At 42.8% G+C, this 12868-nt stretch overlaps 1 protein-coding gene across 7 annotated transcripts in view; it reads right to left on the bottom strand.

The window, feature by feature from the left end:
* Positions 1–12868, bottom strand: part of SASH1 (SAM and SH3 domain containing 1) — a 347119-nt gene that overhangs the window by 14832 nt on the left and 319419 nt on the right. For all 7 annotated transcript variants that reach the window (XM_027972535.2, XM_060419800.1, XM_042253775.1 and 4 more), the window contains 6 exons: positions 11029–11103; positions 9401–9544; positions 5860–5995; positions 4446–4615; positions 3516–3725; positions 2555–2705 (listed from right to left, as the gene is read on the bottom strand). In XM_027972535.2, coding sequence (XP_027828336.1) covers positions 2555–2705; positions 3516–3725; positions 4446–4615; positions 5860–5995; positions 9401–9544; positions 11029–11103 — 886 coding nt within the window. The remainder of the gene's footprint in view (positions 1–2554; positions 2706–3515; positions 3726–4445; positions 4616–5859; positions 5996–9400; positions 9545–11028; positions 11104–12868) is intronic.

Here is a 12868-nt window from a genome sequence, read left to right as displayed (position 1 = left end):
GCTGCCTGGGAAATCCCATGGGCGGAGGAGCCTGGTGGGCTGCAGTCCATGGGGTTGCAAAGAGTCGGATACAACTGAGCAACTTCACTTTCACTTTTCACTTTCATGCACTGGAGAAGGAAATGGCAACCCACTCCAGTGTTCTTGCCTGGAGAATCCCAGGGACGGGGGAGCCTGGTGGGCTGCCGTCTATGGGGTCGCACAGAGTTGGACATGACTGAAGTGACTTAGCAGCAGCAGCAGGCAGTGGATATGTGGATTTGTTTTATTTTTCTCTGTACTTTCCCGCCTATTTGACATAATTCCTGATTATAATTCTTATGAAAATGATTTTCTTAAAAGACAGCTTTCATTTGGCAGAAAAAGGAGAATGGGTTTGGGATCAGTGGAAGGAATTGCTCTGGCACAATGCGAGTCTTTCTTGAATGGAGGAACCCTGTGGGAAGGCTGGCATTCCCCGTGCACAGATGCAGTGAGAGAAGCTGGACCCTCCTGACTGCCAAGCAATGATGCAGGTGTGTCTCTTGCTTCTGAGGGAGCTGAGCTGGAAGATGAGTGAGACATCTCAGATCTCAGCAGATCTCTGGATCTGTTAACTCTAACAGAAACTGATGTGTTCCTCTAAGTTATCAGTTACTTAGCGTACTTCTAAAATACAACAAATTTAGAATTGCTGAGTGTAGAATCTTCTCATCCTAGGATAATCCTGGATCCAGGCTCTCGGTGCTCACTGGCACCCTTGAGTCCTCTAACGCCTCTATTTTAGAACCACTAAAAAGAAGTACCACATTATATATAAAAGATGTTCTAAACAGTGGCACAGCACTGATTCAAAATGAGATTTATGAAGAAGCAGTGAGGCTTCCTTAGACAGCTGGGTGGGCATCATGACAGGCAAAGATCCCCTTACCTATAAAATATCCCTGGGGGGGATCTCAGGACATGATGGCAGGAAGGACAAGGAGCCCCAGCCCTTGAGACAGATCCTGCCTTATATACTCAGAATTCAGCTTTGCTCCTTCTATGTTTGAGTGCTAGAGGAAACATAACGGATGGGGTTTATCAACCAGCTGTTCTCAGTGGCTGAGGAAGAGCAAATGAACTATTTTATAGAGCAGATGTGGTCCAGGAGACTAGATAATTAAACATTAATTGATATTAATATAGCTGGTCAGCCTCACCAGGCACTGGGCCAGGCTCTGACACAACCTGGTCACAGGGCAACCCCTCACCCACGGTGTCTCCTGGGAAACTCCAATCCTAAAGAGACCCGGTTATAAATTGATATTAACTACGGAACACAATTCCCTCCAAATCTATCCCCGAAGGCAGTGTGTTTATCTAGGGTTCAGACACCTATTTGACGGTGTGTCATCAGTTAATTTAGAGGGACAACCTATTAATCAGAAGTGAATTTAACTGTACTGAGACACTTACTTCTGTGTCTCTTGAGCCTGGTACATTCAGTAATGCACAATTTTTTTTCCACCATTAACCATGGGTTCGGTGAGTCTTTTAGCAATGGAAATGCTATTAGCTACTGATATCACTGAAGCAGAACACACGAAAGAAAATACATTTGAATTCAATCACTGGAAAGGATGCTTCCCCCTTCATGATGAATAATCTGAGGAATATTTTTGATGTCAGAGTAAAGAATAAAGCACAAGACAAGACTGGGTTAATGGAGCAAAGGATACAGTGTATTCAAATAGACTACATAAAAGCTGTGAGCTCACTGAATTCTGTTCATGGACTGTAAAAATGAGCTATCATTTTGGCTGAGAAGTCGCAATATGGAATTCTCTGCTCTACATACTCACTGGAGATGATTCCCTGCTTCTTTAATGCAAGCTGATGAATTTCATTTATTCATTAACTAATTCATTCAATCAGAAAACAACTCCTCATGTGCTTTGAGAAGTAATTAACCCTTGGCAAGACAGGATACCCCAAGTCTGTCAGTCACTTTTGCACCTGGGTATCTTAATGACCTCCTAAAGGCTGTATATCCCATCAGCCCCCAAGGTGGCGTAAACTATGTTTTAAGTCCAAAAAAAAAAAAAAAAGAAAGAAAGAAAGAAAAATACAATTCAATTCTCAGTGAAAAAGTACTGGGTAGTAAGGTTTTCTTTTGCTCCTGCATTGGCATTGGGAATCTATGTCTTTGTGCTGTTTGACATAATACAAAATTGACCTTGGCTTTGGAACGAGTAGGGCTTCCCTGGTGGATCAGATGGTAAGGAATGAGCCTGCAATGCAGGAGACCCTGGATTCAATCCCTGGGTCAGGAAGATCCCCTGCAGAAGAAAATGGCAACCCACTCCAGTATTCTTGCCTGGAACATTCCACAGACAGAAGAGCCTGGTGGGCTACAGGCTATGGGGTAACAAAGAGTTGGACACGACTCAGTGACCAACACATTTTTCAAAGAGCAAGATCAAATGAGGGACTCCGGGGACCTAAGCACATATTAGCAGCTTATGGGATGCCTCCTGGTGACCTGAGAATGTGATGGATCTCACCGAACACATCTGGGCTGTGAGGGACTTACTGTCATATTCCTGTAACAGCTCCACTGCTGTCAAGAGAACAGCTCTGTGCTCTGGGTCCCTGATATTTAACTCGTCCAAGTCTTCCTCCTCTAGGAGCTTAAAGGTGTCCAGATCTTCATAGCCATTGAACAAGAAAGTGGGCATGTGCTCCTGGGAGAGAAATAAGACAGAAAAGAGTCAGCAGCTCAGCCACATGGTCCACGACCAACAACCATCCTCAAACCCCTTAACTCTTTTTCCATAGCCACTTTTATGCTAATTCAAAAATTAATAAGTATCTTTCTAACAGTCTGTACCCTCCAGTTCTATAGCTCAGTGGGCAAGCGGGGCACTTCACTAACCTTGGGCTAAGAAAGTGTACACTGAAAGCTGAGGTGGACTCCACTGGCCTGCATTTTAATTGTGCCCTTGCTATGAGCTGATGCCTGCAATGCCACCCAGTGTGTGGTGGAGGAGACACTTCTTTCATCTGGAGCCACTGAAACCCAGCTCAGAGAGACCTGTGACTTCCCCAGGAGCAAGATAGCTTTGCAAGGAGGAAACAGGTCATACCATGTAGACCCACCCCTACTAGATGCTGGGGATAATGGTGGGGGGGGGGGGGCGCGGGGGGCGGGCAGGAAGAATCCTCAAGACCTCTGTGAGGCCAATCAGGATGCCAGGAACCTGTGCTTACTGCCTTTCCTGGTGGTGGCTTGAAGCTCAGAGCTCTTTGAAAGTTGCTCTTTGGACTAGGAGGAAATTTCAACCGGAGTTTACTCTATCACCCTCAAGGGAAGTTAAGGATAGTGTTACAGTGCTGGATACTAATTCTATAGGATAATGGTACTCATCATGGCCATGGGTCATCCTTCTCGGACGACACAGATCACCCCGCCCTTCCCTGAAGGTGCCCTTGCTTGCTTAGTGTAAGAGAAAGTAATGTGGGATCGGGTGGGGCCAGAACAGGACGGAACTGACTTTGAGGTTGATCCGATCCAGGAGGTCCTCCACCGACTTAGGCTGGGGGGGTCTCCCTTTCCTCCTCCTCCTGGTGGCACGCTTGGGCTTCTCCTCTTCCTCGTTGAGCACGTCCACGTAGATGAATTTGAACGTGCCCACCTTGTTGTTCAGCAGGCCCATCCAGGTGCCCATGGGGGGTTTGCTGATTATATCAATGATGTCTCCTTTCTGTGGCCCAGGGAAGAAGGATCTTTCCATTAGGTACATTTCCAAGCATGAACCATCAATCCATCAGAAGTGTCAATCATGCGATGTTGAAGACACTATGAAGACTAGAATCAGGGCTCCACGAGTCACCTGATGTGATTGGGAGTACGGCAGAGACCACAGAGAAAACTCCTGATTGTGCAGGATCCCACGAAGGCCCGAGATCCCATCCCCTCAGGGCTCACGGCTGGGTGGGCACCTGGCTCTCTGAAGGCCTTGCCCTCACCCAGAGAGCTCCTACTTCTTGGAGAAAAAATTCCCACCAATCAGAGGTCAGTGGTAACTCCTGCTCTATACTCGCTTCATACATTTTGTGAAATCCCATCTGCTCCATAAGGATGTCACTGATCACATCAATGAAGTCAGTCATGTCTTTTCAGTTGGCAAAAGCACTGAGACTGGAAGGTGAAAGGCAGTGGGAATTCTAGAGGGAAGCTGGGGTCAGAGGACAGGGCCAGCATGGTGATAAGACAGAATTAACACAAGGCCTGCCTCTATCCCCAAAGGCTGGCTGGTTCTCTGGTTTATCACTGCAGAAGAGACCAGTTTATCAAAGGAGCAGCAGATACGTTGGCTAGTCTGCACCACAAGAGCTCAGCATTTAACACAAAGGAGAAGAGAATGGCTCCTAAAGCCACAAGGCACCCGAGGTGACTGCTCTGAGGTCAAGTAAACACACACCTTGAGCTTGAGTGAGTCTGTGTCATAGGGGCTGGGTGTGAAGTCGGTGTGCACCCTGGCGCGCCCACAGAACGGGCCCCGGTATGGGGGCTCCTCGTCATCACCATCTTCCGACTTGACACTCTCCCTATTGCTGGTCGAGGAATCGGTGGTGCTCACTGTCTGACCACCTGTAGGGAACACACGCAGAACTTGGGTCAACGCAAATTTCCTGCACAGCAAAGCTGGCAACTCTGAAGCTATCACAGACTAGGACGGTAAGAGCCAGAGGAAGGCAGTCATGAGCCTGACCTGAGCAGAGGCCAGGGGACGATCTGAGTTTTCTGAGTGTTCTCCCCTAATCAAGCCCCTAATTGGACAGGGGACTCCAGCACGTTATCTTCATGACCAGGGAAGCCAGGTGACAAGGAAACTGTCCGATAGAGGACACCGGCCTTAACCTTCATAACCTCCCATTTGTCAGGCATACTGTCTTCACCCCGTTTTACAGATGAGGAAGCTCAAAGAGGTCAAGTAACTTGCCCAAAGCCAAATTCTTTTAAGCTGTGGGTTTAAACTTGGTCTCTTCCCCCATAGCGCTCAGCCAACACCACCACTGGGTTAGGAGTGGTTGAACAGTGTGTGTTTCAGGGACATTTGTCATTCTCCTCTCATCTTTTTTTTTTTTCCTGGTTCTTAGTTGACTAAAACTAAGATTACTAATTAAGTTTTCATCAACATTTTGTATTCATAAAAGTTAAGAAGATATTAGCTTTCTTTGTGAAATCAGAAAATTATCGGTAAGTCCCACTGCACCAAATGCATCAGGGGAAAATAATGTCACGTTATTGTGTTGAATTCTGCACTAAACATTTTTTTGATTAAAGACTGCCAATTGGAGAGAAGCATTTGTCTTCTCTTTTACTAAACCCCCACTAACATGCTAATAAAGGAACTGGATTTACCATGACAACATGCAGAGGGCAATGCACTGAGGAGAGATTTCTACCAAATTCTCTAAGACGAAAAAGCGGTCAGAAGATCATTGGTTGCTATTGCAGGTGGAAGGTGCGCCCAGAGGTCAGCAAAGCAACGTGTGCGCTGCAGAACCCTGGTTATCTCCCTTTATTCTGCTGGTCATTGTTATCAGTGTTTCCCCTTGACTTCCTCCCTTCAGTCTCCATATCTTCCGCTAACATGCTTTCCTCTCTCCCCTCCGACCAAAATCATTACCCTCTTGTTTATGCTACTGCTAGACATCGGCTACTAAACGAATAGGACTCTAGGGCCAGGTATTTTTCAGGTCTGTCTTCATAACAGCACCCTAAGGGTAAGAACTCGGTCTTATTTATCTTTAAATTGCCTGAACCTGACACTCAGTAAAAGTCTGGCTTAGACGCCAAGGAAATCATCTATGATTGCAAACTGGACGCACTCATCGAGCTTTGACCGCTCAGAGAACTCCGCAGACTCTCCACAGAACCTCCGGCTTTGAGCTTGGGCTTGTCCACGTGTTCACTGTCAGGCTGAGAGGACGGAGGGGAGCCCGGCATCCCATCAAGGCCTGAATCCTGAAAGGAGTTTCGACAAAATCACACTTCGTCAGAGGGGGTGTGTATCTTTTTGTAATACACAGCTGTTTAGCAATGAAATCAATCGAATTCATCTTTATACTCATGTCTGATGCTTTACCCAAAATACACCTTCTTTTTAATCTATATCCTGTTTCATCTTCAAGTTTTAGCTCACATAACTATTAATTAAGCACTCAAAATGTGTTTTTCATGCTCTAACAGATGTTCTTGAAAAAAAAATCTCTCTACCTTGGAGACAAAACATTTTGTTAAAGCCTTAGAGACTCTTTGTATACTCCCTAGTTCAGTAATAAAGTGTTAGCAGGGCAGTCATGTCCAACTCTTTGCAATCCCATGTACTGCAGTCCACCAGGCTCTTCTGTCCATGGAATTCTCCAGGCAAGAATACTGGAGTGGGTAGCCATTCCCTTCTCTAGGGGATCTTCTCAACCCAGGGATCGAACCTGGGTCTCCCACATTGCAGGCATATTTTTTACCATCTGGGCGACAAAGCTGGACCTCAAATGTAGATCAAATACAATCCACTACTGATATAGTATCCAGAAGTACTATCAGAAAATATTTTATCTATTTGAAGGGAAATTTCTACATTAAAAAAAAAAGTGTATTCCTTGTTTTTGTTTTTAAAAATAGAGATCAGATTTTTATATTTCTGTTGACACAAATTATTGAAATTGGCTAATAAAATACCCACTTAGGACCCAGATACACAGTTGACCCTTGCACAACACAGGGGTTAGGGGTGCAGTTGGCTCTCTTTATCTATAGTTCCACATTTGTGGATTCAGACAACCATGGGTTGTATGTATAGTGATAGTGTTTACTACTGAAAAAAATCCACCCATGAGCTGACCTGTGCAGTTCAAACCTGTGTTGTTCAAAGGTCAGCTGTACCTCAAACATACCATTTTTCTATCTATAATACAGTTTCCATAAGTCACCCTACGAGTTTAGCTTCATTGACTTCTTTTAGTTTGTTGTTAGTAAAAAGCTGTCAAGCCTCTTTCAGATCTGAATACAGGCAGAAGTGACTCGGCAGAACTTCTCACTTTCGGGGTGGCTCGGTATCCATTAATTTGGCAGGCCCTATCTGCACATGTAACTGTTACATGCTTATTTGATTTGAAGTGCTATATAGACAGACACTGTCACATTTTTTAAAGTCTGCAGTCAGAATGGTCTACTTGCCCAAACAGAACAGTCTCTGTCATACTACACAGCCACGTGAGCACAAAACCATCTAAACGAAACCTGTTATTTGCATAGTGCCGAATCATCAGAAGGGCTCTGAGAGATTCTGCGGGGCCCTGCAAACTTTTAAGGACAATCAAAAGGGCAGCTTCTGATCCAAAACATACTTCTGCTTTCCATTTAAGAAAAGAGAGCAAACAACCTCAGCAACAATAATAAAGAGAGGCGCATTATTAGGAAGTTACTGAAGCTGCAAAGGATAAATTCCTGAGGAGGTTGGTTTTCATTCCTCTTTTCTGAATCATAAAATAAACCACCTATCCAATTAAAATCTTCTAAAAATTCTTCTGGAAAAAAAATCTCACAGTTTGAAAAACAGCAATATGAAATATACATCTCTGATAGTATATGTTCATAAGGCTCTTAAAAATTATTAATTCATTCATCACATTTATTGAATACCACAGGCACTATTTCAGATGCTGGGCATATAGCAGGAACAGAGCAGACAAAAATCCTTACCAGAAGAGTTGATATATTTATTAAGAAGATTTTTTTTAAGCCTTACAATGTTAATTTCCTTTCTCCAAAAAGCACTATAATGATTCCTTCTTTTTTGCTTATGTGAAATGACTGTTCTAAATAAACAGGAAAATAAAAATACAAGGCATCTATACAGCAGTAAAATTACAGAGAAATGCTCAAAATTACATGAAAGCTATATGCTAATGATCCACAAAGCAAAAAAACAAACAAAAAAAAACCCCCAGGAATATGTTTACAAGAGCTTTTAGCAGATATTTCAATCTGGGGGAAAAAATCAACTAAATAATAAGTGCTTTAAATCCATGCTTTCATTGGCATGTAGTCTGTCTCATAGAAGCATCTGCAGTCTGCCTCATTGCTGGGTAGAAATATAGACTTTCCATCACTTCCACATCCATAGGGACAAGAAAGGAAAAGAATAAGGGTAACATCCAGGGAGTTTGGAGGAAGCCAGACATCCCCTGTAGGTATAACAAGCCACAGGGTCTCAACCTGGGCACTCTGGGTATTTTGCATGATTAATTCTTTGTTGCAGAGGCCTGTCCTGTGCATTGTAAGATGCATCCTCAACACCACTCCATCCTAACCCATTGCAAGTATCAAAACTGTCCCCAGCCGATGCCCTGGGCTTGGTGGGGGGAGCAAAATCACCACCCCACCCCCAATACCCCATGAGAACCACTGTAATAAACAGAAGAGGCACAGGCTTTGTTTGAAGCCCAGTGCAGGAGGCTGGGCTAGCTGGTGCTGAGTGATTCAGACATGGATTTTAGCTCACCATGTCCACTAGAGGGCAGCAGCTGAGCAAAAATGTCTGTTTCATTTTGTAGCTAAAGCGGCATTACCTAGGTATTTCAAGTTAAGACAACCAGCTGACACAGGGGGACTTCAACAGACTACAGAAAGAACACTATAAAGGTGTCAGAGGAGAGTGTTTTGAAATTTTAATGGTCAGAATTATCTCAGGCCCAGCTTTCCAAGTGTCTTTATTCCTTCCATCCATAAAAAGAAGGTCATGTTCCTAGTGATGAAATTATAGAGCTGGGGGAGGAGGCGTTGTCAATTCTTCGATATCTTAATGTTTCCAGATAAAGCTATTTAGTGAACACACACACCCCTGCAGAAACACGATTATTATGTAAGTCCTGCAGCTAGGAAACACTTTCTCAGTTTATTTCTCAGACTTGCTATGTGCTGCTAAGAACAACTTACATTACATTTATTTGAAAAGTCTGCTTCATGAGAAAATTTGAGTGTCTCTTTAAGGTTTGATTCTGGTGACATACATTTTGAAGGAAGGGATACTTTAGAAAATAAAATCCTTCCTTTGTTTTCTAAATTTTAGTGCTTATTTTTACTACAGAATAATCATTTCTTTACATGTCTGTCTCTTTTGCTCATCTGTACATGGAACACAAGACCTGATTTATATTCCCAGCACCAAGCCTGGTGCTCGGATGACCCTAAGTGCTTAATAAATGTTTGCTGAATCCACTGTTTGTCTACACAAACTAGGCATGGTCCTGGAGCCTGGTTAATGCCAATGAATGTATTTAGCACCACTGAAAATCTCAAGACAGACCAACCCCAGCTGTATTTGTTATGCAAAAGAAGCAGGAGGGTATCTGCTTGACTGCCACATACCTGCTCAGAGACAGAGCTGCTATATTTTTTAGACATTCTCTTCCTCATTGTCTCTTTCACGGATTTCACCTTTTTTCCAAGAGAGATTCGGGAGGCAGTGGGTGATTTGATTACTTCTTTATACACAAAATCTCCTTCTTTACCCTGCAAAATTTATTAAGTATCTTTAATCACAGAAAATGAAGCACCAAAACAGGTTTTATTATTCAAACCATGAATGTCCTACCTCTCAGCAAAATGTTGGCATGACCCAGGATCTCCACATTTTTCTTATGTTAACTCAGTGCTGTAATTTATCTTTACGATTAAAAATTAAAACTACTGACTAACTGGCTTATGTTTATTTGTTTAAAGTAGAATATGAGTTAGTTTTATTTAAACTTAGTATGATATATTCTTCTCCTATTGCATTTTTTCCCACCAGTTTAAATACCCAAGGGGACTGTGTTTCATCAATAAAGAATGATTCATATGAACCAGTGTTCACTTAATCCCAGCAAGAGGAAGAAAAAAAAACGATAATACTACTGAGTCACCCAAGAAAGGAGTAAGAACAAAACGGCAAATCTTAATCATTAGAAGTCCATCCCCTGAATAGATTTCTATCACTGAAGCATTTCATGTGGTCAACTCCTAACTGTGCATAAATTTATTTTTCCCTGAACAAGTTCGATTGTAGTCACTTCTCATTCTATTTTATATTGGGGGGGGGGGGAGGCTTTCCCTCAGAAAAAGAAAAAAGAAATTATGCTTTTATTTTTTAAAAGATTGACCAGATAAAATTATTGGTTTATGAATCAATAAAATTTGATATCCAAATAAAATAATTTTATTCTCCCAGGAAATTCTGAGACACTACAAAAATATCATAGATGGGTGCTTTAGCTGACACGTGATCATAACGAATATAAAGCACAGAATCCTGATTTCACAGCTTCACAATAAAATGCACAAGGGAAAAACAAAACTGTATGGAAAATACACCAACATCCTTGGGAATCTCAGAAGGTAAAGTTAAAGGAAAACCTGTACACCACAGTGGGGGCCTGACCCCAGATTGTGATTCAGAGACAAGTCTGAAATGGCAGTAACCTTGGCTCAGAGGAGTCTGGTTTGCTTTGGCCCCAAGGGGACTAGGTTCATTTCAGGACACTCCAGATTAGGAAGTCCCAAGCTTAGTGCAGAGAGACACATATGGCCTATGATAAGGCTGGTTTTCAGAAATGCTGGCTCATACTCTTGAAACCCAAATCACAGGGCTCTCTCCTGCGGCACTACCCACGTGTAATAGCCACATACACATGCAACCATGGTGAACAGAAAGCTTGGGAGCACCAATGACTAAGACTGCAGAAACCAAACTCCTCTGGACTTGTGATTTGAAGAAACCTGGGAACCAAGACATTAAAGGAATGATGCTCCTGCAAAGAGAGAGATGGTCATCTTCCATTCCATATGAAACCAAAAAGAGGCTTTAAGACGGTGAAACAAGGCTTCTCTCCAAACATGATTTAGGATCCCTGGAGGATGGTTACCTAGTATCGATTCTCAAAAATACTAAATATGAAACTGTGTCCACCACGTCACTTGAATGAAAACCTTTTCCCTTGTTTCTGACGTGTACTCACCATTGGGTCCGAATTATTACTGCCGATGTGCAGAGAACGATTTGTCAAGTCAAATCCTCCAAAACTGCAGGTTCTCTGTGGAAAGGAGAAGGCAGGGCAGAAATAATCCAGTTATGTTTAAGTCACCGAACAGGGCACTGACCCAACACGCGTCCCGTTTGCAGAATGTCACTGGACCACAAACGTGTTACAGGATGAGTAAGAAAGGAGAAATGATGGAAAAAACACATGGTTCATGTTATAAGGAGACGTCGTCACTCATTTTGCCCTTCCACGGGCTGCTGGAACTATGCCTGCACCACAGGTTCAGAGTCCCCTTCACATGCAAAAACCAACTGGTTTAAAGAAAAAAAAATATATATATATATATATATATACACATACATATATATATACAATGCAAAAATACCAAACATATGTTAATTGCTCAAGATGCCCTGTCTCTTAGCCACAGAATTTCCCTTCTATTCCCCTTAATATTGGCTACAGGAATAATAACGAGGGAACATGTATTCGAAAATCCATGTGCTCAAAGCAGTCTTGGAAACCCAGATCTGAAGTCCACTGAAAGCAGGCCTTTCTAACAGCCTCTTGTTTTGTTTAGTTTTAAATCACTCAGATGGAGGAAAAGGTTATGTTTATAAGTAAAGTCCAATCAGGCCCAGAGGATTACTCACTCATTGCTTTCCTGACCTAGCCAAAAATGCTGATAACTCTCCCATCTAACTGCCCAACTTAATCACTTATGACCCTTTCCTCAGAGTGTATGAAGTAAAGACACCACATTTGCCCAGAAAGAAAAAGCTGATTCCGTGACCGCCTTTGACCACACTTCTTTAATTTCAACAGGAAAACCATTGACGTTATAAAGAATGAAAACTTTACTGTCCTTCTGGTTGGTTTCAAACTGAACGGAACTGCTTATGCTTCAGTGCTGCTATATCCCCAGAACTTTGAACTCTCTGTTGTGTTTCTAGAAAAGCGTCCTCATCCGTACCCCTACCCCCTGCAACCCCCAAATCATTGAGAAAAAGGAGAAACTCAAAGCATACTAATTTTTGTTACAATCTATTATCTTCTAAAGCAATTGGTAATAAAATCTGAACAACAGATTTGGGTGTCAATGTTTTGTATTACTTGTTTCTCAGAGAACTCTAAGTAGCAGCTATTAAATGGAAGAAATGAACAGAGAAGCACAACGTATCCTATGAACATTGCTTATTGAAAATAAATACACCTCAGGTATATATTCTGCAGCTTCCCTGGTAGCTCAGTTGGTAAAGAATCCACCTGTAATGTAGGAAACCCCGGTTCAATTCCTGGGTCGGGAAGATTTGCTGGAGAAGGGATAAGCTACTCACTCCAATATTCTGGCCTGGAGAATTCCATGGACTGTATAGTCCATAGGGTTGCAAAGAGCTGGACACGACTGAGAAACTTTCACTTTCAGGCACACATTAGCTGAACTGAGAACGTGGGACCATCCAAGAAGGAAAATGCCTAGGGTTTTGGAATCACAAAGATACAGATCCAAATCCTGGGTCTACCACTTAACTTGCTGTGTGACCATAGGTAAAGTACTTAAACTCTCTGAGCTCTGGTTTCTACATTAGTGAAATACTGTCTATATCCTATATTTGAGACTTTTAGCACACTGTCTGGCACAAAGCAGACACTCCCTAGTGGCTCAGCAGTAAAGAATCTGCCTGCAATGCAGGAGACATGGGTTTGATCCCTGGTTTGGGAAGAGCCCCTGGAGAAGGAAATGGCAACTCCCTCCAGTATTCTTGCCTAGAGAATCCCATGGACAGAAGAGCCTGGTAGGCTATAGTACATGGGG

Source organism: Ovis aries, chromosome 8 (genome assembly GCF_016772045.2).
Source record: "Ovis aries strain OAR_USU_Benz2616 breed Rambouillet chromosome 8, ARS-UI_Ramb_v3.0, whole genome shotgun sequence".
NCBI classification, from domain to species: Eukaryota; Metazoa; Chordata; class Mammalia; order Artiodactyla; family Bovidae; genus Ovis; species Ovis aries.
The sequence above is the reverse complement of the archived record's forward strand: the minus strand, read 5'-3'. Positions and strand labels throughout refer to the sequence as shown.